Source organism: Oncorhynchus tshawytscha, linkage group LG13, assembly GCF_018296145.1.
Source record: "Oncorhynchus tshawytscha isolate Ot180627B linkage group LG13, Otsh_v2.0, whole genome shotgun sequence".
Classification (NCBI taxonomy): Eukaryota; Metazoa; Chordata; class Actinopteri; order Salmoniformes; family Salmonidae; genus Oncorhynchus; species Oncorhynchus tshawytscha.
Window position 1 is genome coordinate 46,233,709 of NC_056441.1, and position 23,011 is coordinate 46,256,719.

General features: G+C 42.2%; 1 protein-coding gene across 7 annotated transcripts in view; it reads right to left on the reverse strand.

The window, feature by feature from the left end:
• The window catches only part of LOC112265009 (protein furry homolog), a 212,100-nt gene that overhangs the window by 107,775 nt on the left and 81,314 nt on the right, over positions 1-23,011 (reverse strand). For all 7 annotated transcript variants that reach the window (XM_042295783.1, XM_024441990.2, XM_042295782.1 and 4 more), the window contains 11 exons: positions 18,729-18,830; positions 18,498-18,601; positions 16,897-17,005; positions 13,815-13,901; positions 8,036-8,207; positions 7,661-7,793; positions 7,169-7,276; positions 3,799-3,943; positions 3,614-3,709; positions 1,769-1,942; positions 1,222-1,308 (listed from right to left, as the gene is read on the reverse strand). In XM_042295783.1, the coding sequence (XP_042151717.1) occupies positions 1,222-1,308; positions 1,769-1,942; positions 3,614-3,709; positions 3,799-3,943; positions 7,169-7,276; positions 7,661-7,793; positions 8,036-8,207; positions 13,815-13,901; positions 16,897-17,005; positions 18,498-18,601; positions 18,729-18,830 (1,317 nt within the window). The remainder of the gene's footprint in view (positions 1-1,221; positions 1,309-1,768; positions 1,943-3,613; positions 3,710-3,798; positions 3,944-7,168; positions 7,277-7,660; positions 7,794-8,035; positions 8,208-13,814; positions 13,902-16,896; positions 17,006-18,497; positions 18,602-18,728; positions 18,831-23,011) is intronic.

The following is a 23,011-nucleotide window of genomic DNA, read 5'->3' on the forward strand; positions in this document are numbered from 1 at the left end:
CCATCCACAATTCTATGATCAGTGAGGCAGATTGTGCATACAAATCACTAACGTGATTAATGAAAGCTAACCAGATCACTTGATGGTAAAGTGCATTCGGAAAGTATTCAGACCCCTTGACTTTTTCCACATTCTGTGACGTTACAGACCTATTCTAAAACGAATTAAATCATTTTTTCCCCCTTATCAATCAACACACAATACTCCATAATGACAAAGCAAAAACTGGTTTTCAGAAATGTGTACAAATGTATACAAAATATAAAAACAGAAACGGAAACCTACATAACCATTCAGAATCTTTGCTATGAGACTCGAAATTGCGCAAGATTGAACTCTTTTGCCTGAATGCCAAGTGTCACGTCTGGAGGAAACCTGGCACCATCCCTACGGTGAAACATTGTGGTGACAGCATCATGCTGTGGGGATGTTTTTCATCCGGGACTGGGAGACTAGTCAGTATTGAGAGAAAGATGAAAGTAGAGAGAGATCCTTGATGAAAACCTGCTCCAGAGCGCTCAGGACCTTAGACTGGGGTGAAGGTTCACCTTCCAACAGGACAACAACCCTAAGCACACAATCAAGACAAAGCAGGAGTTCTCTGAATGTCCTTGAGTGGCCCAGCCAGAGCCCAAACTTGAATTTGATCGAACATCTCTGGAGAGACCTGAATATAGCTGTGCAGCGATGCTCCCCATCCAACCTTGACAGAGCTTGAGAGGAGCTACAGAGAAGAATGGGAGGGACTCCCCAAATACAGGTGTGCCAAGCTTGTAGAGTCATACCCAAGAGGACTCGAGGAATACTTATGTAAATGTGATTTATTTTCTTTCTAAAAAACAGTTTTTGCTTTGTATTGTATGTAGATTGATGAGGAAAATAAACAATTTAATCCATTTTCGAATAAGGCTGTAACGTAACAAAATGTTGAAAAAGTCAAGGGGTCTGAATACTTTCCAAATGAACTGTATGTTAAGCGGACTGGGCTGTAATACCCATCCTGAATCACTGTCTGGAGTAATAACAAAGTTATGAAATGTGAGAAATTGTACATAAAATAAGTGGATTACTTAGAGGAGCAAATTGCTCTCCTCTCCACCCCACCCTCTGTCTCCTGTTATCACACACACACACACACACACACACACACACACACAACACACAAATGTGACAAATTGTACACACACACACACACAGAGTGCAACAGAGAGAAACGCTCACCGTATCTGACGCTGCCACATGAACAAAACTTTCCAGAACCGCCAGGCTCAGTTGGTCCATGACCTCTATCATGGGTTTGTCATCATCCTGTAAGGTATCACAGAATCCATCATGTTCAACCAACTCTAGTTCAATACTCTGTAACCAGCCCACAATTTACTGGTTAACGTTCCAGTTAATCGGCCTTACTATGGAGCTACACTGGGGCTTCGAGAAAAACGTAGGTTTTTAGCTGTTACATTAGACCTGTAACCTGTTGGCAGCGTGAGAAGAGCGCAGGCCACTTTATCAAGCTCTCTTGGGGCGTGAGCCATGCATTGAATTCTTGAAGAAGAAAAAGAGATGGACATTTTACGCTGAGCAATGCATACCTCTCATGAAATGAATGGGAGTGTCTCACGCTCTGCACAAGTTACATGTCCAGAAAATAGCCTTTTGGAAGTGATGTGGTGGTTCCTATGGTTACGCAGCCACGTTTGAACAATGCATTTTACAATAACAGCCCGGCGATTTTAACCCACGTTCTGACAATCCCCCTCACCCTTACCTCAGCCTGTCCAATGGCAAGGAACAGGCAGCGTATCTCCCGGAGGATTGCCATGGCCAGTTTGCGCGTTGTGAGCTGACAGGAGCAGAGCAGGAGCAAGGCCAGGCCCTCCATGGCGTGCAGCACTGTGGAGTGGGGTCCGTGTTCCACCGACGCGCGTTGGCTGGAGCCCAACTGCAACAACACACAGCGGACACAGGTTCAAACAATAACAACTCAATAGAAGAGCATGGCGCACTCACAACAGCGCCAGACCTAGAATGGCCATTGACACATATTTGTATTCCTTTCTGAAGAAACAGATACCATGCTCTTACCTTAAACTAGTGCTGAGCGATTAGTGCTTCTTTTTTTTAGGTCGGTTTGGTTTAAGTTCATTGATACAAACATTATCACGGTTTCTGAATTCTGTTTCAGGGGGGTGGGATGTCCAACCCAGTGTCATAAACAAAAATACACCCCCCCCCCCGACTCCCCAACATGAAAAATATTTTCATATGGCCCTCCCCTTGTACTGTAAATAAATCGAACACCCATTACCCCTTATACAATTAACTCAAAATAATGTTTACGACCACAAATAACAATAACTGTAGCAACACTCTGTAACCGTAGATACCGGGATTGCACAATAAAGTCTGGGAGTTAATTCCATTGTGGTCCCTTTTTTTCTTTTTCTTTTTTACATGATTACACATACAATTCTTACAAGCTTGTTTGGCTGGTAGCTTATTCTTTAGATGTTCTGGAGCACTGGACTAGCACACTTGCAAGAGTCTTTAGGGTGTCTTTCGCTAGGCTTCCATCCAATTGGTGACAGATTTTCATGTGAATATTCTAACATACACCCATCCATATGCATTCAGATCCCACTTGGTGCAGCCAGCACCATCAATAAACGAGGACTGTTGGCCAAAGGAGACACATTTTATGTGTCTTTAAAAACAGCCTATAACAAATGACAAAAACACAATTCCTTGTGTTTCAATGTGTAGCATATGCAAAACGTTAACCATAACTTATTCACATTACTTTAATAAAATATTTGTTTCATTTGATTCATTTTATTTCATTCCAAGCCATCATCTGGAGCTGCTGCCTATGCTGTCTGACAAAATCACAATTTAAGTAGTTCTTCAATGTAAATAAGGCATACTGAATACCAACTATCAATCACTTAGATCATGTATTTTCAAGCCTGCAAAGCAACTGCTTTCTTTCCCTCTCGATGTTCTCTCAGTCTCTTGCCGGGTTCAAAACAACTGGGAACTTGGAACTCAGAAGGCTCCACCTTTCGACATCAGTGCTTTCAAAAAATTAACTGGGTACTCCAACTGGGAACAATCTATTTGAACGGTCATCCCTTCTCGAAATACCAACTCAGGAACTCGGGCCTCTTTCTAAAGCTCTGATCACTGACCTCATGATTTGATCTCGTAGTTCCCAGTTCTTTTGAAAAGAGGCATCTGTGTCTGCTCTGCACAGACCGGACAAGTTTAAGCGGATGCACAATGAATTATGGTCATTGTAGTTAATTAACACATTTTCTGATCTAAACTGTGTAGAATATTGACCTGTTGGAAACTATAACTCCCTACTACATTGCACAGTTCAGGCTTGATCAGATTTATCTCTACAGAAACTACACATCGAGCTCACAGGAAAAAAAAACGGAACAAAATGTAATTCAAATAATTTAACCAATTAGTTGTTTAAAAACCTAATCGCTCAGCACTACATAAACATACAGGCACTTAATGTAGCTACTCATTACACCTCCCAGCCTATATCTCCACTGTAAGAGCAATAAGGAAATGTTAGACAGCCTATCTCTATTTACTCTACCTCTGCTGTGTCGCAGCCCTTCTCTGGGGCTGACAGAGCCAGTCTCCACTGGGTCAACAGCTGGAGCAGCAGCCGGAGAGAGTTGTCCAGTAGGGCCTGCAATCAATCAATTAGTCAATCAATTAGTCAAGAAATCAACTCATCAAGCCATGAATCCATTGATAGTTCCATCCAGCTATCCATACCTGGTGGCTGTCCTGAACCTCCCGCAACAGGAAATTGGTAAAGCCAAACAGGACGTCATCACGCCACTCAGGGAGGTCTACCAGTAAACTCTGGAGGGAGTTCTGGGCTATGAGGCGTAGCTCGTCGTCCATGTGAATCGTCAACCTGGGAGAAAAATAATACACACAATGTGCGTTTTAAAGAGGCAACCGTTTATGTACTAAATTCTACTTAAAGTTGAAATCCTTAATTGCTATATCAATTTTTAGGCACACAGTACCAGTCAAAAGTTTGGACACCTACTCATTCAAGGGTTTTTCTTTATTTTTACTATTTTCTACATTGCAGAATAATAGTAAAGACATAAAAACTATGAAATAACACATATTTCATATGGGAATCATGTAGTAACCAAAAAGGTTTTTAACAAATCTAAATATATTTTATATTTGAGTAGCCACCCTTTGCCTTGATGACAGCTTTGCACACTCTTGGCATTCTCTCAACCAGCTTCATGAGGAATTATTTTCCAACAGTATTGAAGTTCCCACATAGGCTGAGGACTTGTTGGCTCCTTTTCCTTCACTCTATGGTCCAACTCATAACAAACCATCTAATTGGGTTGAGGTCGGGTGATTGTGAAGGTCAGGTCATCTGATGCAGCACTCCATCACTCTCCTTGGTCAAATAGCCCTTACACAACCTGGAGGTGTGTTTTGTGTCATTGTCCTGTTGAAAAACAAATTATAGTGGCACTAAGCGCAAACCAGGGATGGAGAATGCTGTGTTAGCCATGCTGATTAAGTGAGCCTTGAATTCTACATAAATCACCCAAAGCGTCACATGCTTCACGGTGGGAACCACACATGCGGTGATCATCCGTTCACCTACTCTGCATCTCACAAAGACACGGCTCATCAGACCAAAAGGACAGATTTCCACCGGTCTAATGCCCATTGCTCGTGTTTCTTGGCCCAAGCAATTGTCTTCTTATTATTGGTGACCTTTTAGTAGTGGTTTCTTTGCAGCAATTTGACGATGAAGGCCTGATTCACGCATTCTCCTCTGAACAGTTGATGTTGAGATGTGTTACTTGAACTCTGAAGCATTTATTTGGGCTGCAATTTCTGAGGCTGGTAACTCTAATGAACTTATCTTCTACAGCAGAGGTAACTCTGGGTCTTCCTTTCCTGTGGCGGTCCTCATGAGATCCAGTTTCATCATAGCGCTTGATGGTTTTTGCGACTGCACATTTTCCGGATTGACTGACCTTCATGTCTTAAAGTAATGATGGACTGTTGTTTATTTCGCTTTGCTTATTTGAGCTGTTCTTGCCACAATATGGACTTGGTCTTTTATCAAATCAAATCGAATTTTATTGGTCACATACATGTTTAGCAGATGTTATTGCGGGTGTAGCGAAATGCTTGTGTTTCTAGCTCCAACAGTGCAGTAGTATCTAATAAGCAATATCTAACAATTTCACAACAAAACACATAATACACACAAATCTAAAGTAAAGGAATGTAATTAAGAATATATAAAGATTTGGACGAGCAATGTCAGACTGACAGACTAAAATACAGTAGAATAGAATATAATACAGTATATACATATGAGATGAGTAATGCAAAATATGTAAACATTATTAAAGTGGCCAGTGATTTCAAGTCAATCTATATAGGGCAGCAGCCTCTAAGGTGCTAGTGATGGCTATTTAACAGTCTGATGGCCTTGAGATAGAAGCTGTTTTTCAGTCTCTCTGTCCCATCTTTGATGCACCTGTACTGACCTCGCCTTTTGGATGATAGCGAGGTGAACAGGCAGTGGTTCGGGTTGTTGTCCTTGTCTTCAAACCAAATCAAAGTGTATTTGTCACATGCGCCGAATACAACAGGTTTAGACCTTACAGTGAAATGCTTACTTACAGGCTCTAACCAATAGTGCGAAAAAAAAGTATGTGTGTGTGTGTAGGTAAGTAAAGAAATAAAACAATAGTAAAAATACATTTGAAAATAAGAGTAGCAAGGCTATATACAGACACCTGTTAGTCAGGTTAATTGAGGTAGTATGTACATGTAGGTATGGTTAAAGTGACTATGCATATATGATGAACAGCGAGTAGCAGTAGCGTTTAGGCCTGTTAAGGTTCCCAATCAGAGGCAGCTGGTTATCGTTGTCTCTGATTGAGAACCATACTTAGGCAGCCTGTTTTCCCACTATTGGTGTGGGTAGTTGCTTTCTGTTTTTGTGTCTGCACCAGAAAGAACTGTTTCGGTTGTTCTCTTTGTTGTTTTGTTAATCAGTGTTCAGTTCCATTAATAAAAGGATGAACATGTACCACGCTGCACCTTGGTCCTCACCTTCTTCCACATACGACAGCTGTTACACCATCTTGATAGAGCTTTCTTCTGTATACCACCACTACCTTGTCACAACTGATTAGCTCAAAAGCATTAAGAAGGAAATCAATTCTACAAATGAACTTTTCACAAGGCACACCTGTTAATTGAAATGCATTCCATGTGACTAACTCATGAAGCTGGTTGAGAGAATGCCAAGAGTATGCAAAGCTGTTGTCAAGGTAAAGGGTGGCTACTTTGAAGAATCTCAAATATATGTTGAACAGTTTTTTGGTTAGTATATGATTCCATATGTGTTATTTAATAGTTTTGATGTCTTCACTATTATTCTACAACGTAGAAAAGAGTAAAATACAGAAAAACCCTGGAATGAGTAGGTGTGTCCAAACGTTTGACTGGTACTGTATAAATACATGACATATGCCCATTGATTCTTGAAGAACATAACCTATAAATACCTCATGAGCTTAGTTCAACTCTCATACCCCATCAAAACCCAAAATACAAGCTTGTTAATTTCGATATTTGTAAACAATAAACTAACACTATTTAGCCTCAAAACACGGTTAAAACTATGATTTTCATTATAATGGATGGTCAGTCCTTGCATCCATAACTCTGTCAATGAATTTGAAAGGGGTTACCTTTCTCCAGGCCCATCCCTGAGCTTTTTACCAACACACGTTGGGTGAACACTGTTACTGTTTCAATTAAGGATTCTAGCTTTAAATAATTGCCTCCTTAAAACACACATTGTTGAAGAAACGTTTTCAATGAAATCAGGCTGCCAGATTGTAAAGAGGTTTATTGGAATTTTTCCAGTCAGGTAAGATAGGAATGGTTCCTGGTCTAAAGTGGGCTCAGCATGAGACATTACACCTACTTATCTGAATGCCCTGGTCAAATAGGCAGCAGCGGGCCTCTGCAGGATCGTGTTAGAGATTTTGGGAAACCTGAAGGGTTGGCCCATTCATTACAATGGGTTTCCTGCATATACACACACACACACAGCCAGATATGTACACACCGAGATAGCAGGTCTATGAGTTCGGGCTTGGACATGCCGTCTGGCAGGATGCGAGGGATGGCCGCCACACACGTCCTGAACATGTCGATCTTCGGCTTCCTCTCTCCTCTGACAAGACAAGGTGAGACAACATCAAGATCAGGTCAACAGCAGAATTGCCTGCCTTTCCGTTTGTCATTACATATGCAATGTAAAATGTCCCCCAATAATGACATGAAAAAAAATACATATATTTTTGACAACTGACAAATCATGGTACATCAAGAATAGGGCCTTTAGTTGTATTTTTTCCTGACCACATGACCTAACCAGGAAACGTTTTTCCTGGCCAATCCAAGTTGAAACTTGGAGGATTACCAGTTGTAGGACTCTGGAGAACTGGGAAGTTCGGGAAAGTTTCTGGAAATGTACTACCCTAACTGCGTAGAGGAAAATCAATCAATCAAATGTATTTATAAAGCCCTTTTTACATCAGCCGAGTAGCACACGTACGTGATCATGTCCTCAGGCTCTTTGTTGAGCATCTGGACGTTGGTCATCATCAAGCATCGGCCCACCTCCTTGTCCAGGTGTCTCAGGCTATTGTCTATGGCCTTCCTCACCTGGGAGTAGTACAGGGACATACCTACAGCACAGGGGAAGAACACATCATTTAGTTTCAGGATCTATTCTATTCATACATACTTACATTGGAAGGCGCATGGTGAACAACACAACCTTTCATTCCAGCACAACAATTCCAGTAGTGAATTGTGCCATCCATCCTCTCAATTATCCATCCATCCATCCCTCCCTCCACCCACCCACACATCCATCCAGCCATCCACAACATACCGGAAACAGTAGGTAGTCCACCTGGTAACCCACCTATGACCTTGGCTTCATCATCAGTCAGTGTTTTGCTCAGGTAAGTCTTCTTTACCCTGAGTGTGTTGCCCGAAGGCAGCGTGGCTCCCGTGTTGGGCATGGGTGGCTCCCCATCCTTCTGCTGGAGCTTGTCAGCTATCACCAGGAATGCTCTCAGACCTATATTCATTCTCTGGACAAAGGCACACACTGGAATGTTATGTTAATTGTCATGATATTATGACTGATTTGATTGGTAATTGATTGATTACATTGTCCTTTTACAGGAAATTATTTTCACATGTATTGTTATTCTGAATCTGTTATATTCTTCAATGTAGTTCTGCTTTAAAAAATGGCATTACAATTGAGAAAATATAGCTGCAAGCAGAAATTAACATGGCTCTATTCACAGGGTAACAGAAAGGACACACGATCAGTTGGATAACAAAGCACTCGATCTATAGGAACTATCTTGCTTAAAGGGCAATCAGTGAAAGCATTAGCATATTTGTCTCTCAATACCACAAGGATGACCCAAGTGAAGTGTAATCTAGTCCTGTAATGTTGGTCCTTATAATGCAGTATGTAGTAATTCTTAAAAATCCTTAAGAGTCATTGACGCACCTGTGCTTCAATCTAAGTAACATAGTCAAACAAATCCCCATCTAAATCCGTCAGTTTAAGATTGGGCTGCGTCTCAATCCACCACATCCACATATGTCGGCCTTCCGCATCTGCATTGGAAGGTGGCCGACTACAGCGATGTTTGTCAGACCACAAGACAGTCTTTTTAAATATGAATAGAAATTAGAAAAATATTTCCTGAGCTTTCTTATCTCTTCTAAATATAGCACACACTTCAAAACCTCTTGACTGTCTTTTTTTGCCATATATGAATGTCTTGTTCAATGCGTTTCTATGGGCTGTAGTAGTAAAGGCTAAATTCACATGTAGGTTTTATCAAATAAAACAATTTATAAAATAGGGGGACCTCTTCTATAAATTGGGGTCCGTAAATGAAAAATCAAATAGCTAAATGATCCATGGTATGACCAAATAATGTGTCCAATAACTGACAATAATGGACTATTTTTGACTGCTACATATTCATAATAATCCCATTATTGCTTTTGTGCAGATTTATTCACACTATTCACAAGCACACTTGGCGCTTTATACTATTGTTTAGGCAACTGAAATTGTCTTCATTTCCCTGAGCTTCTTGCTGACCGTGTGTTTTGGTGGTTTGGGTATTTTTATTTTTTTAGTCATTATAAAAAATAAGCTGTTAATGTGTTCCAACTCACATGCTTTATGTTTTATAGTTGTAACAAAAGCACTCCACCAATATAATGTATTTGACACTTGGAATTATGTTTTCTTTCTGTTTTTTTTGTCTTTACATATAGTAATCCATGAGCCAGGGAAGTCGGTGGGGCAGCTCGAGCTCACTTGAGCCAATGGTGTCTTATAGTGATTTTCTTGAAGGTCTATGTCCCTAAAGTTGGAAAATGTGTGATAGCATTGCAAAAATGGTAGCTATCTGTGTATTATCGCTCTTTCTGTCACCCCCCCATCCCTTACATTCTTCCCATAAGGATTTTACTCAATGACAAACAACAATATACAACAAGTTATACCCTTTAAACATGTATAATTGGAAAGCTTAGATTCACAGCTATCCATCAGACACATTTCTGGGAGGAATGTTCAGGTCAACATAACTTTGACCTCTATGGTACATATCAGAATGACCTTAAAAATGACTTTAAAAAGGAAACAGTAATATATTTTAAACTTTGTTTGACAAGTGTGTAATGAACACGATGGGAGACAGAGAGCTGGTTTCAAGCGCAGGGGGCAGCAGGAGTTTATTTGTAAAGGGCCACAGGAGGAGGCAGGTAGCTGGGTCCAGGGGCAGGCAGAAGGTCATACACAGGGGGTCCAAAAAGCCAACAGTACAGGCAGGGAAAAAGCTAGTAACATCGTCCGGGAGATCAGGCAATAGGATGATAACCTGAAATCCAATAGGCTAAAGTACAGGCAGGGAATAGGCAAAAGGCGTCGTTAGTGAGGCAGGCCAAAACTATCATACACGGGAGGATTTAAGTCACGTGAAAAACAGAGCTCCGAATAGAAGTGTGTCACAAAACAAACAATACCTCACAGTGATGGGGTGCAAAGAACTAAACTGATAAATGACCTACAGGTGTGTGAACAGGTGATCAAAATTCCAGTTATTGGGATCTGGAGAGTGAGCTGCGTTCACGGGATCTACGTGTTTGTGAGGTGGAAAGTGGGCTGGAAAGTGAGCTGCGTTCACGTGTTTGAGAGTGTGAGTTGGAAGCAGATGTTATGAAAGGCCATGAAACTACCTTTCAAATGATATATAATATAACCAACTTTGAAAGCACCAGCTACAACTATTGTTTAAAAAAATCACCCATGTTGTGCCATTGACATTAGAATGTTGGAAGTTTGCCCATAAAAATCCCATGTAATGAGGCAGCTATGTTTTGGGATTTTAACTTTGGTGACACAAAATTGCACACTCACAGCTAGAACAGGGTTTAAAAAAAATTGTAGATACAGGGCGCAGTAACCCCACAGATACCGTTTTCCAATATGGATGCCAAACAACTCATTGGGGTCTTATTGAACAATTTTACATGACCATACCTCTATGAAATATAATTGTAGCATTCCCCAAAAACTGTCTGAATGATGTAGATACACAATCACATGAGCCAGGTGTGCCAGATATATCAAGTTGTTAAATTACTCACAGAATTGTGGTAAGAAGCTGTCTGAATCCCTGATTTCTGAAGATCAATAATTGCAGTATTTCATCTTCAAACATGTCAAAATGGATATGTACATGTGAATAGTCATGGATGTGAACAGATTAAAATGATATACAATGTTATCCTATTAATAGCTTTCATGAAACAGGACTAGAAACTTGCTGTGTACATTACCATGTAAAATTCCATAGGAATGATAATGCATTTTTACCTGCTGATAAGAGCAGAAAACCATTACACGTAGTTACTCTAAATTAAGATCTATTCTTACTATGGGGCCATAGCAGACTGGTCTGTTACTAGGGCGGCAGGTAGTCTTTTTTTTTTGGGGGGGCGCAGTCAGGGTCTCAACTTACTGTTGAGAGTTAGCCACCATCAGCAGTTTTTTTTCTTGTTATGTTAGTCCCTGACAGTTACTCAATTAGCCCATGTCAACATTTTTTAGATTGGTAACTTGTAGTAATCATGGTTGAATTACCAATTGTGGGGCCCCCATTGATTTTGTTAGTCACTCTCACTCAGATATCGCTACCCTATGGCAAAATGTGTAGAATTGCATGAAATGAGTTATATAATTGCTAAATCTTATTTCTGCTGTCAAGAGGGGGGCTGCTAAAATGTTTTGCTCACATATTCGCAGCCACTGCCATCTACTTTTTATCTATTATAGAACTGTTTGGGTTAGTGATCATTTGTAGAGTGGCTCTCTATTTGCCCTCAGCACACATTTTTTCAACATTCTGAATGTCTACAGAATGCATATGTTATTCTGAAATATGAACACAGAAATACTGGACATTTTGAACTCTTATTATGGTGGTGATTTGAGAAAATTAAAATCATGGTCTTGAATTGGACTCGCATTTTTCTGGTCTCGCTCTCGGAACCCTCATTTTTCTGGTCTCTCTATCAGCAAAGTTGCAATCCAAACACATAGCTGCTCCATTACATTGCATTTTATGGGTAAGCTTCCAACATTCTAATGTCAATGGCACAATTTCTTTAGAACAGTTGTAGCTGGTGCTTTCAAAGTTGGTTATATTATATATACTTTGATAGGTAGTTTCATGACCTTTCAGAACCACTTGTCAAACAAAGTTTAAAATGTATCAGATAATCATTTTTTAAAGTCATTTATACAGGTAATTCTGATATGTACCCTAGAGTCAAAATAAATTACAAAAATTTTGGGGGGGGGTGTCCTAGACCTTCAAAAGCACAACCAAATTATTATTTTTCCGATAGCATACATTAAATATATTTATTAGACTGTCAGAATGTTGACGTCCAAAATGTGTCATTGGCACAAAGGGGATCCATTGGGACAAGGCTTTTATAGTGTTAATGTATTGAGTTATATACAAATTCTGGGTTTATTTGACTAATTGTTCATTTTAAGATTTTTGAAACCTTTTTAGTCTTATTTTTATGATATTTCACATTGTTTGTCTGCATAATTTAAATCTAACTCTAATTTGCACGAGACAATGTACACTTGATCAATAGTGATCTAGTAACCTATGCCACTGGTGGCTCTAGTAACCTATGCCACTGGTGCCAATGACATATATAGTGCCTCCAACTGATCTGGTGCAGCCATCTAAGGTTGCAGTGACAGTGACATGTCCTTTGGGTGGTGGACCATTCTTGATACACACGAGAAACTGTTGAGCATGAAAAACCCAGCAGCGTTGTAGTTCTTGACACAAACCAGTGTGCCTGGCACCTACTACCATACCCCATTCAAAGGCACTTAAATATTTGTTCTTGTCAGTTCACCCTCTGAATGGCACAAGTACACAATCCATGTCTCAATTGTCTCAAGGCTTAAAAGTCCTTCTTTAACATGTCTCCTCCCTTCATCTGCACTGAATGAAGTGGATTTAACAAGTGACATCAATAAGAGATCCCAGCTTTCAACTGGATTCACCTGGCCAGTCTATGTCATGGAAAAAGCAGATATTCTTAATGTTTTGTATACTCAATGTACATAAGATTTACATACCAATGGCCCATACCATGGCCCCATGTCCATCGGTTCAGTTCTTGTAGCCCTGGTGTGATATGTGTGCTGTAGCATGGTCAAATTTTAATGCAGTAACTAATCATTCTCAAATTCATTAGAGGCTAATTCATTGTGTATATATACTAAAAATCTGGAGACAATCTGACATATGGTTCATGAGGAGAAGATGATTGCAGATGATTTTGAGCATTAGCGTTAATATACCAAGAATGAGTTGTTAATAGGTCCTTGTTTTTTGTGATATCAATAACAAATTCAGTGTGGTTCATCTTAGGGACGTCCATGATAGCAATGACAAGCTTCAGGTTGATTGGCCTCTGTGGAGTGGACTTACAGTGGTTTAAATGGACAGGTAAAATCAATAACGCAGCCATCTTTTGACCAATCGCTTAGCTTTTCTCAAACTAGGTTAAGATATGTATCATGGGCCTACATTCCAAATTGGTCTCATTTGGACTCATGGTTCATGAGAAGAAGATTTTTGAAGTATTTTTCTTGCATATTTGGGAATGTTAGAGTATGTGCTAATATGCATTTACTGGTATAGTGTGGCCATATTTGAATGCATCAACCTTATTTTCTCACTCTTTAGGGATTATTGTGATTAGCGCAAAGTGAACATTTGGAGTGAATGTGACTTTTTATGATTATTTTAAGCATTAGCATAGTAGAAAATGTTAATTGTTAATAGCTTCTTTATTTTTTAAGATATTCATCATGGCAATGTCTTTGATGACCCCACAATGTTTGAAGTTGACAGTTAATTGTGGAGTGGATTTACAAAGGATTTAAATCGACACATAAAATCTGATTTCCTGGTTTATCAATAACTCAACCATCGCTTAACCGATCCCTAAATTAAGAGATGTACCATGGGCTAACATACTGAATTTGGTGTTAAGGTTGTAGAACTGTAAATAATTCATATTGAAGAATGATGGAATTCAAAGCCAATTATGTACTGTACCTCTGGGTTAAGACTAAAGGCTTTGGCTGGTTTCCCAACACACATAAGGTCAAAGATGATCTCTTTCATGGCAAAGTCCAGTCGTTCCTGTGGTGGAAGAAGAGGGTTTAGAACAGATTTGTAATATTGTTGCTGTTTTTCAGATCATCACATTCACATCAGAGAGGAAGGCTCTACAAAAACGTACCTAATTATTTTCATATCTCATTTTGCTCTTTTGTTGCTCTGGCAACTACACTGCATGGCCAAAAGTATGAGAACAGCTGCTCGTCGAACATCTCATTCCAAAAACATGGGCATTAATATGGAGTCGGTCCCCCCCTTTGCTGCTATAACGGCCTTCACTCTTCTGGGAAAGCTTTCCACTAGATGTTGGAACATTGCTGCGGGGAATTGCTTCCATTAAGCCACAAGAGCATTAGTGAGATTGGGCACTGATGTAGGGTGATTAGGCCTGTTCGATGGGGTTGAGGTCAGGGCTCTGTGCAGGCCAGTCAAGTTATTCCACACCGTTCTCGACAAACCATTTCTGTATGGACTTCGCTTTGTGCTCGGGGGCATGGTCATGCTGAAAAAGGAAAGGTCCTTCCCTAAACTGTTGCCACAAAGTTGGACGCAGCAGAATTGTCTTGAATGTCATTGTATGCTGTAGCATTAAGATGTCCCTTCACTGGAACTAAGGGGCTTAGCCCGAACCATGAAAAACAGCCCCGGACTATTATTCCTCCTCCTCCAAACTTTACAGTTGGTACTATGCATTGGGGCAGGTAGCGTTCTCCTGGCATCTGCCAAACCCAGATTTGTCCGTCGGATTGCCAGATGGTGAAGCGTGATTCATCACTCCAGAGAACGCGTTTCCTTTGCTCCAGAGTCCAATGTCAGCGAGCTTTACACAACTCTATCCAACGCTTGGCATTGTGCATTGTGATCTTAGCCTGGTCTGCGTCTGCTTGGCCATGGAGACCCTTTTCATGAAGCTCCCGATGAACAGTTCTCCTGCTGACGCTGCTTCTAGAGACAGTTTAGAACTGGGTAGTGAGTGTTGCAACCGAGGACAGGTGCGTTTCACGTGCTACGTGCATCAGCACTCAGCAGTCCCGTTCTGTGAGCTTGTGTGGCCTACAACTTCCCGGCTGAGCCATTTCCACGTTTCCACTTTATGATAATATCACTTACAGTTGACCGGGGCAGCTCTAGCAGGGCAGGAATTTGACAAACTGACTTGTAGGAAAGGTGGTATCTTATGGCGGTGCCACGTTGAAAGTCACTGAGCTCTTCAGTACGGGCCATTCTACTGCCAATGTATGTCTATGGAGATTGCATGGCTGTGTGCTTGATTTTATACACCTGTCAGCAGCGGGTGCTGAAATAGCCAAATCCACTAATTGCAAAGGGTGTCCACATTCTAGTGTATGTGTGTGTTTTCTATACCTGTTTGCTCCTCTCCTTTTAGGTTTTACAGACGCTCCTCAACCCTTGGAAACAACTCTTCTAACTTAGTGTACCTTGTGCAATTACAACCCATGTGGAATTTCGGGTCTCTGGCAGCTTTTGGAACTGCCAATCTGCGGTCAAGAACACAGAGTTCATCTCTATGCTGCCCTTCAGTCTTCTCTATGCTGATCCCTTCAGACACGGATCACCCCAGAGAACACTGCTACTCCAGCTGCTAGTCCGAGAAAATCTGCTCGTCGAGATGATGGCACAGGGCTACTAATTTCTCCCAAGTGTAGATGTTCTTATTTCACCCTCTCTCACCTGTCCATCTTCTCATTTGAATCCCTTGCTGTCACTGTCCCTTGTCCACTCAAGCTTAACATTGTTGTCATCTATCGCCCACCAGGTGCCCTTAGAGAGTTCCTCAATGAGCATGACACCTTGATAAGTTCATTTCCTGACGATGGCTCACCGCTCTTCATACTTGGCAACTTCAACATCCCGATTAATTTCTTTCCACCTCACACTTTCCTGTCCGTGTCTTTTTTGACCTCACCCTTTTCCAGTCCCCTTCCACTCACAAAGCAGGCAATATGCTTGACCTCATCTTTACTAGAGGCTGTTAGCCTACTCATCTCACTGCAACCCCTCTCCAGGTCTCTGATCAGTACTTTGTTTCCTTTTCTGTCTCCCTTTCCTCCAACCCTAGCCCCTCAGTCCCTACCCAGATGCTGAGGAGCAATTGAGCCACTCCTCCTGCCTCTTTGACCCTACTCTCCTCCCTTTCCTATGACTCGCATTGTACCTTTACCTCTCAGCCGGCTCGGGCCTACCCTCCTGCTCTGTTGCTGAGTGACTCATTGCGAGCTAACAGAACAGGGCTGCTGGCAGCTGAGCAAAAATGTAGGAAAACTAAACTTCCGGAGGACCTATCATCCTTTCACTCCCTTCTCTCTAACTCCTCTTCCTCTGTATCCACTGCTAAAATTACTTTTCTATCATTCTACATTTTAAGCTTCTGCCGCTAACCATAGGAAACTCTTTACCACCTTCTCCTCCCTCCTTAAATCCTCCACTCCCTCTCTGCGGGCGACTTTGTCAACCGCTTTAAAAATAAGGTTTACGACATCCGCTCCTCATTCACTCAGCCTATTGAGTCCATTGGTCCCCCTCACACAGATCTACCTTACGCCTTGATCTCTTTCTCTCCTCTCTCTCCAGATGAAATCCTGCGACTAGTGAGGTCCGGCAGTCTAACATCCTGCCCGCATAACCACATCCTCTCTTCCCTTCTCCAGACTATCTCTGGAGACCTTCTCCGATTCCTCACTTCCCTCATCAACACATCCCTGACCACTGGTTGAGTCCCCTCTGACTTCACAATGGCCAGAGTCGCATCCCTCCTCAGGAAAACCAACACTCGACACTTCTGACGTCGAAAAAACTACAGACTGGTATCCCTATTTTCTTTAATTTCAAAATCACTTGAGCGTGCTGTCTCTGAACAACTCTCACGCTCTCTCTCAGAACTATCTTCTTGGCGTCTACTAGATGACTGAGTTTTTTTATTGTGCATGCTCCAGGAAAAACTAAGATAAAAGTTATAAATCTGTCAATAATGATAATCTTGTTGACAGCAGTTTACCTGTGCAATAAACTGGATCATTTTGACGAAGATGTTGAGGGGCATATCTCTGGGCACCACACTGCGAGAGCCCTTGGGGAAGAGTGTTGTAATGATGGTGTTGAGACGCCTGCAGGAGAACAGAGGGGAGAGAGATAGAAAAGAGGAGAGCGAGAGAGGAGAGAAGAAAGGGGGGGGGGACAGACTGTAAGGATGGAGCGTCGGGGAATTCAACACAGGACAAACATTCAACAGATGAGATACATAGGGATCACAAGCAGTTAGAACTGACATAGATAAAAATGTTACATTAAATTGCTTTACACTGGCTGGCCTGTATGCCGTTGTCCCATTTCTTAACAAGTGTTTTATTTTAATCCTGGTTAATTTCCAGGCTAATTACAGCATGTTGAAGGCTTGACCTGTTTGTTATTCCTCCTGTGGCCCAAATGGCACCATATTCCCTACATAGTGCACTATATTTGGCTAGAGCCCTATGGACTGTGGTAAAAAGAAGTGCTTTATACAGTAAAGGGAATAGGGTACCATTTGGGACGCATCCCTGGTAATGCGTATCGTTTCTGAGTTCTGCCTCTTAACCTACGAGCCGAGCCCTAATCCACGGTCTACTACACTAGTGTGTGTGTGGCTCTGATACTAAAGTCCCCTGGCTCATATTCCAATGAGAAAGACCATTAACTCCCTATAGTGTGATGATCATGAGCCAGTCTCTGACCGTCCCTGGCCTACCTCCTAGCCACCTCCCACTTCTCTCATCTCCTCCACCCACGTTCTCCATTTTCCTTCCTCCACACTCCTCCATCCCCCCTGGTATAACCAGGCTGCCTGTTTACAGACTGGGCTTGCGACACTGAAAGGTAAAGAGCCAAGTCAGGCAAGTCTCCCATTATCAACGAAGGGGAGGAGACTGTGTTTGTGGGTGTGTGTGTATATGTTTGTGTGCATGCGCTCGTGCATGCACCTGGGTGTGTGTGTTTGCATGCCTGCAGGTATGAATTTGTTCTTGAGTGTGTTGGGGAGTGATGCAATATATAACGTTTTTTTTGCTCTACAGTTCTACCAAGAGAAATATACTATTCACGAGCAGACTAGGTTATGTACACAGCTTCCTGTGGGTGCTGCCATGCACCGGTCTCTTCTCCGTGGCAGCGTCCTAAATTGCACCCTATTCCCGATTTAGTGCACTACTTTGGGCCCTAGGATGCCATTCGGAATGTAGACATTGTGGCTTCAACACTGAGAGGAGTGGACTTGGGGGAGGATGTTACGTGGCACACAGTCCAGTGTAGCTGGGAGGTAAATGGTTGCAGTGTTGAACACTATCAAGATATTTACAACTGAGTTGCAATGTGTATGTGGCGCTGTTTGTAACAAGCTATATTTTGTGGAAAAATATAAATTATATGTGCCACAAAACACAAACATTGCAATTGCTGTGTGAAATTGGCCAATTTTGATCATTTTTCCCACTCATTTGTCTTTTGACCAATCATTTCAAAACAGATCTTTTTCACAGCTGATCTGATTGGTGAAAAGACCAGTTAGTGGAAAAACTACCTGAACTTGTCTGCCTGTGTATACACAGCAGTAGAAACATTTACCCTTGCGTAGCAGTGTTGCTCTCACACTTGATCCTGATCATGTAGACCCACAGAAGACGGTAAAGAGACTCCAGGGCAACACGCGCCATCTTGGGGTCCTTACTCTGCAGACACAGACAGACCGACAGACTGATGTTAGTACTGGTTGGTCCTGTGTGGCTCAGTTGGAAGAACATGGCGCTTGCAACATAAGGGTTGTGGGTTAGTTTCCCGCTGATTGCAGTACAGTACCTTGATGTTGGAGAGGCAGTTGTTGAGGAAGACAGTCCATTTGTTGAGAAAGAAATGCTTCTGGCTGACACACAGCAGACAGGTCACCAACGGGTAGAGAGCCTAGGACACACACACAGTAGACATGTCATTAAGGGATACAGAGCCTGCATGGTGTTTAGATCTATGAAATCTTCAGATAGAACATTCCTATGCTTCAATGAGGTGTGTGTTTCAAATTTACTCGCCATGTGCACAGGATACAACAGGTGTAAAACAGTCAAGTGAAATTCTTACCTTGAGAGCTCTTTCCCAACAATACACTTATAATAATATAGACAATAATAGACAATAGAAAAAATAATAAAAGTAAGAATAAAAACCACGCAAGAAGTACGATGAGAGTTAAAGAACACAAGTATATACAGGTCAGTGTGAGTACCTTATTCAATGTGCAGGGGTACTGGAGTAGTTCAGGTGGGTTTATACATAAAAAGTGACAGGTAGTAGGATATACATGTAAACGGCTGAAAAGTGACTGGTATCAGCAATATACAGTCTAAATACTTATGGTATTATAATTATGGAAATATATACATGTAAACAGGAGTAATAGTGACCAGTAGTAGGATAAATAGATAAGTACTGTACTAATGATAATGTCAATCAATAATCAATGGACAGAAGCGTACTAAATCTAGTCAATAATAATTTTAGCAGCAGCGTAGGTTGTGTCTGAGTGGGTATTGACCTGTGGATGGGCATAGAGTCACTGTGGATAGTTTGTGGGAGAGGAAGAGTGGTAGTTGTTAGCCATAACAGTCATATGGCCAGGGAATATAAGCTGTTTAGGAGTCTGTTTGTCTGAGCCTTGATGCATCAGTAGAGCCTGCCGGATGGGAGCGTGGCTGGAGACTATGGCAATTTTTAGGTCCTGGATGCATGTAGGTCCTGGATGGCTGGGAGCTCGCCCTCAGTGATGCACTGGGCCATCCGCACAACCCTCTGGTTGTGGGCGGTGACGTTGCCATACCAGAAGGTGATACAACCAGTCAGGATGCTCTCAATGGTGCAGCCGTAAAAGGATCTGAGGGGCCTTGCCAAATTGTTTCAGCCTCCTGAGGGAGAAGAGGCATTGCTGTGCATTCTTTAAGAATCTTCTGGTGTTAGAGGACCATGTTAAGTACACTGTGATGTGGATACAGAGGAACTTGAAGCTCTTGTCATGGGTAAAGGAGTACAGGAGGGGGCTAAGCACACACCCGTGGGGGGCCCCCGTGTTATGGGGCGACAGGGTAGCCTAGTGGTTAGAGTGTTGGACAAGCAACCGAAAGGTTGCAAGTTCAAATCCCCGAGCTGACAAGGTACAAATCTGTCGTTCTGCCCCTGAACAGGCAGTTAACCCACTGTTCCTAGGCCGTCATTGAAAATAAGAATTTGTTCTTAACTGACTTCCCTAGTTAAATAAAGGTAAAATATTTTTTTTATTTTTAAAAGGGTTAGTGTGGTGTTGTTGCCTACACTCACAACCTGGGGTCGGCCCATCAGAAAGTCCAGGATCCAGTTGCAGAGGGAGGTGTTTAGTCCCAGGGTCCTTAGCTTAGGGATGAGCTTTGAAGACACTGTGGTGTTGAACGCTGAGCTGTAGTCAATGAATAGCATTCTCACATAGGTGTTCCTTTTGTCCAGGTGGGAAAGGGCAGTGTGGAGTGCAATAGAGATTGAATCATCTGAGGATCTGTTGGGGCGGTATGCAAATTGGAGTGGGTCTAAGTTTTCTGGGATAATGGTGTTGATGTGAGCCATGACCAGCCTTTCAAAGCACTTCCTGGCTACAGACTTGAGTGCTAACAGGCTGACTAGACCGCTCCCGTCGCAAAATAAATTTAGAAATCTAAATTATTCAATTATTGCACCCACACTGCTCGTGCGCGCCAACGAGGGTCTGCGTTGCCAAGGGCTAAAATAGAAGTCAGTTCTATTTGTGATGCAGATCGCGCTGCAAGTCCTGCCTCTCCCATCTCCTCATTGGTTTAAAGAAGCAGGTACCCACGTGCCATCTCCTCATTGGTTATACCCACGTGGGTGACTGAAAGACGAACGAGTTCGGTGGCGGTAATGCACCTAATTTATGAAAGTTGCCAATCGCAATATAAAGTCCAGAGAAGAAAGCCTGGAAGGAGGAGAGATGACAAGAAACAATTCGGTTGACCATTTTATGTGTGGATTAATTGTGGGAGTATAGGACCTTGTGCATTTCAGGTAAATTAACAACTCAACAACTCAATGTTTATATCCCAGGACAAATTAGCTAGCAACAGCAAGCTAGCTAAATAGGACAAATTAGTTAGCAAGTGCAAACTAGCTAGCTAAATTGCCATAAATGTTTAATGCTTTTCGACATGTCCCCAAATGAATGTAATTGTTTAAGAGTTTGTTTTGATATTTTAAACTGCTTGTCGTGATCGCGTTTGGTGTGGGGGACGCACGATGGCACACGCAGCCAGTGTGGGTTCATTGTAAGGGTCGGTAGTCATTTAGGCATGTTACCTTAGTGTTCTTGGGAACAGGGACTATGGTGGTCTGCTTGAAACATGTTAGTATTACAGACTCAGTCAGGGACAGGTTGAGAATGTCAGTGCCAGTTGCCAGTTGGTCAGCACATGCTCAGAATACATGTCCTGGTAATCTGTCTGGCCCTGCGGACTTGTGAATGTTGACCTGTTTAAAGGTTTTATTCACATCAATGATGCACTTATTGATGAAGCCAATGCCTCAATGCATTCGGAAGTATCCCGGAACATATATTCCAGTCCATGCTAGCAAAACAGTCCTGTAGCTTAGCATCTGCGTCATCTGACCACTTCTTTAGTCAGCTGACCGAGTCACTGGTGCTTCCTGATTTAGTTTTTGCTTGTAATCAGGAGGATAAAATGATGGTCAGATTTGCCAAATGGAGGGTGAGGGAGAGCTTTGTATGTGTCTCTGTGTGTGGAGTAAAGGTGGTCTAGAGATGTTTTTCTTCTGACTGCAAATTTAACATGCTGGTAGAACTGAGGTATAGTTGAAGTCGGAGGTTTACATACACCTTAGCCAAATACGTTTATATTCAGTTTTTCACAATTCTTGACATTTAATCTTAGTAACAATTCCCTGTGCGGGGGGTCAGTTAGGATCACCACTTTACTTTAAGAATGTGAAATGTCAGAATAATAGTAGAGAGAGTGATTTATTTCAGTTTATTTTCTTTCATCACATTCCCAGTGGGTCAGAAGTATACATATACTAATTGAGTGTTTGGTAGCATTGCCTTTAAATTGTTTAACTTGGGTCAAATGTTTCGTGTAGCCTTCCACAAGCATCCCACAATAAGTTAGGTGAAATTTGGCCCATTCCTCCTGACAGAGCTGGTGTAACTCAGTCAGGTTTGTAGGCCTCTTGCTCACACACACTTTTTCAGTTCTGCCCACAAATGTTCTATAGGATTGAGGTCAGGGCTTTGTGATGGCCACTCCAATACCTTGACTTTGTTGTCCTTAATCCATTTTGCCACAACTTTTGAAGTATGTTTATTTGGAAGACCCATTTGCGACCAAGCATTAACTGATGTCTTGAGATGTTGCTTCAATATATCTACATCATTTCCCTCCTCATAAAGACATCTATTTTGTGAGGTGCACCAGTCCCTCCTGCAGCAAAGCACCCCCACAACATGATGCTGCCACCCCGTGCTTCACGGATGGGATGGTGTTCTTCGGCCTGCAAGCCTTCCCCGTAGCACTCACTTCCGTCATCATGAAGTGCTTTGAGAGACCAGTCAAGGACCATATCACCTCCACCCTACCTGACACCCTAGACCCACTCCAATTTGCTTACCGCCCAAATAGGTCCACAGATGATGCAATCTCAACCACACTGCACACTGCCCTAACCCATCTGGACAAGAGGAATACCTATGTGAGAATGCTGTTCATCGACTACAGCTCGGCATTTAACCATAGTGCCCTCCAAGCTCGTCATCAAGCTCGAGACCCTGGGTCTCGACCCCGCCCTGTGCAACTGGGTACTGGACTTCCTGACGGGACGCCCCCAGGTGGTGAGGGTAGGCAACAACTTTTCCACCCCGCTGATCCTCAACACTGGGGCCCCACAAGGGTGCGTTCTGAGCCCTCTCCTGTACTCCCTGTTCACCCACGACTGCGTGGCCACGCACGCCTCCAACTCAATCATCAAGTTTGCGGACGACACAACAATGGTAGGCTTGATTACCAACAACGACGAGACGGCCTACAGGGAGGAGGTGA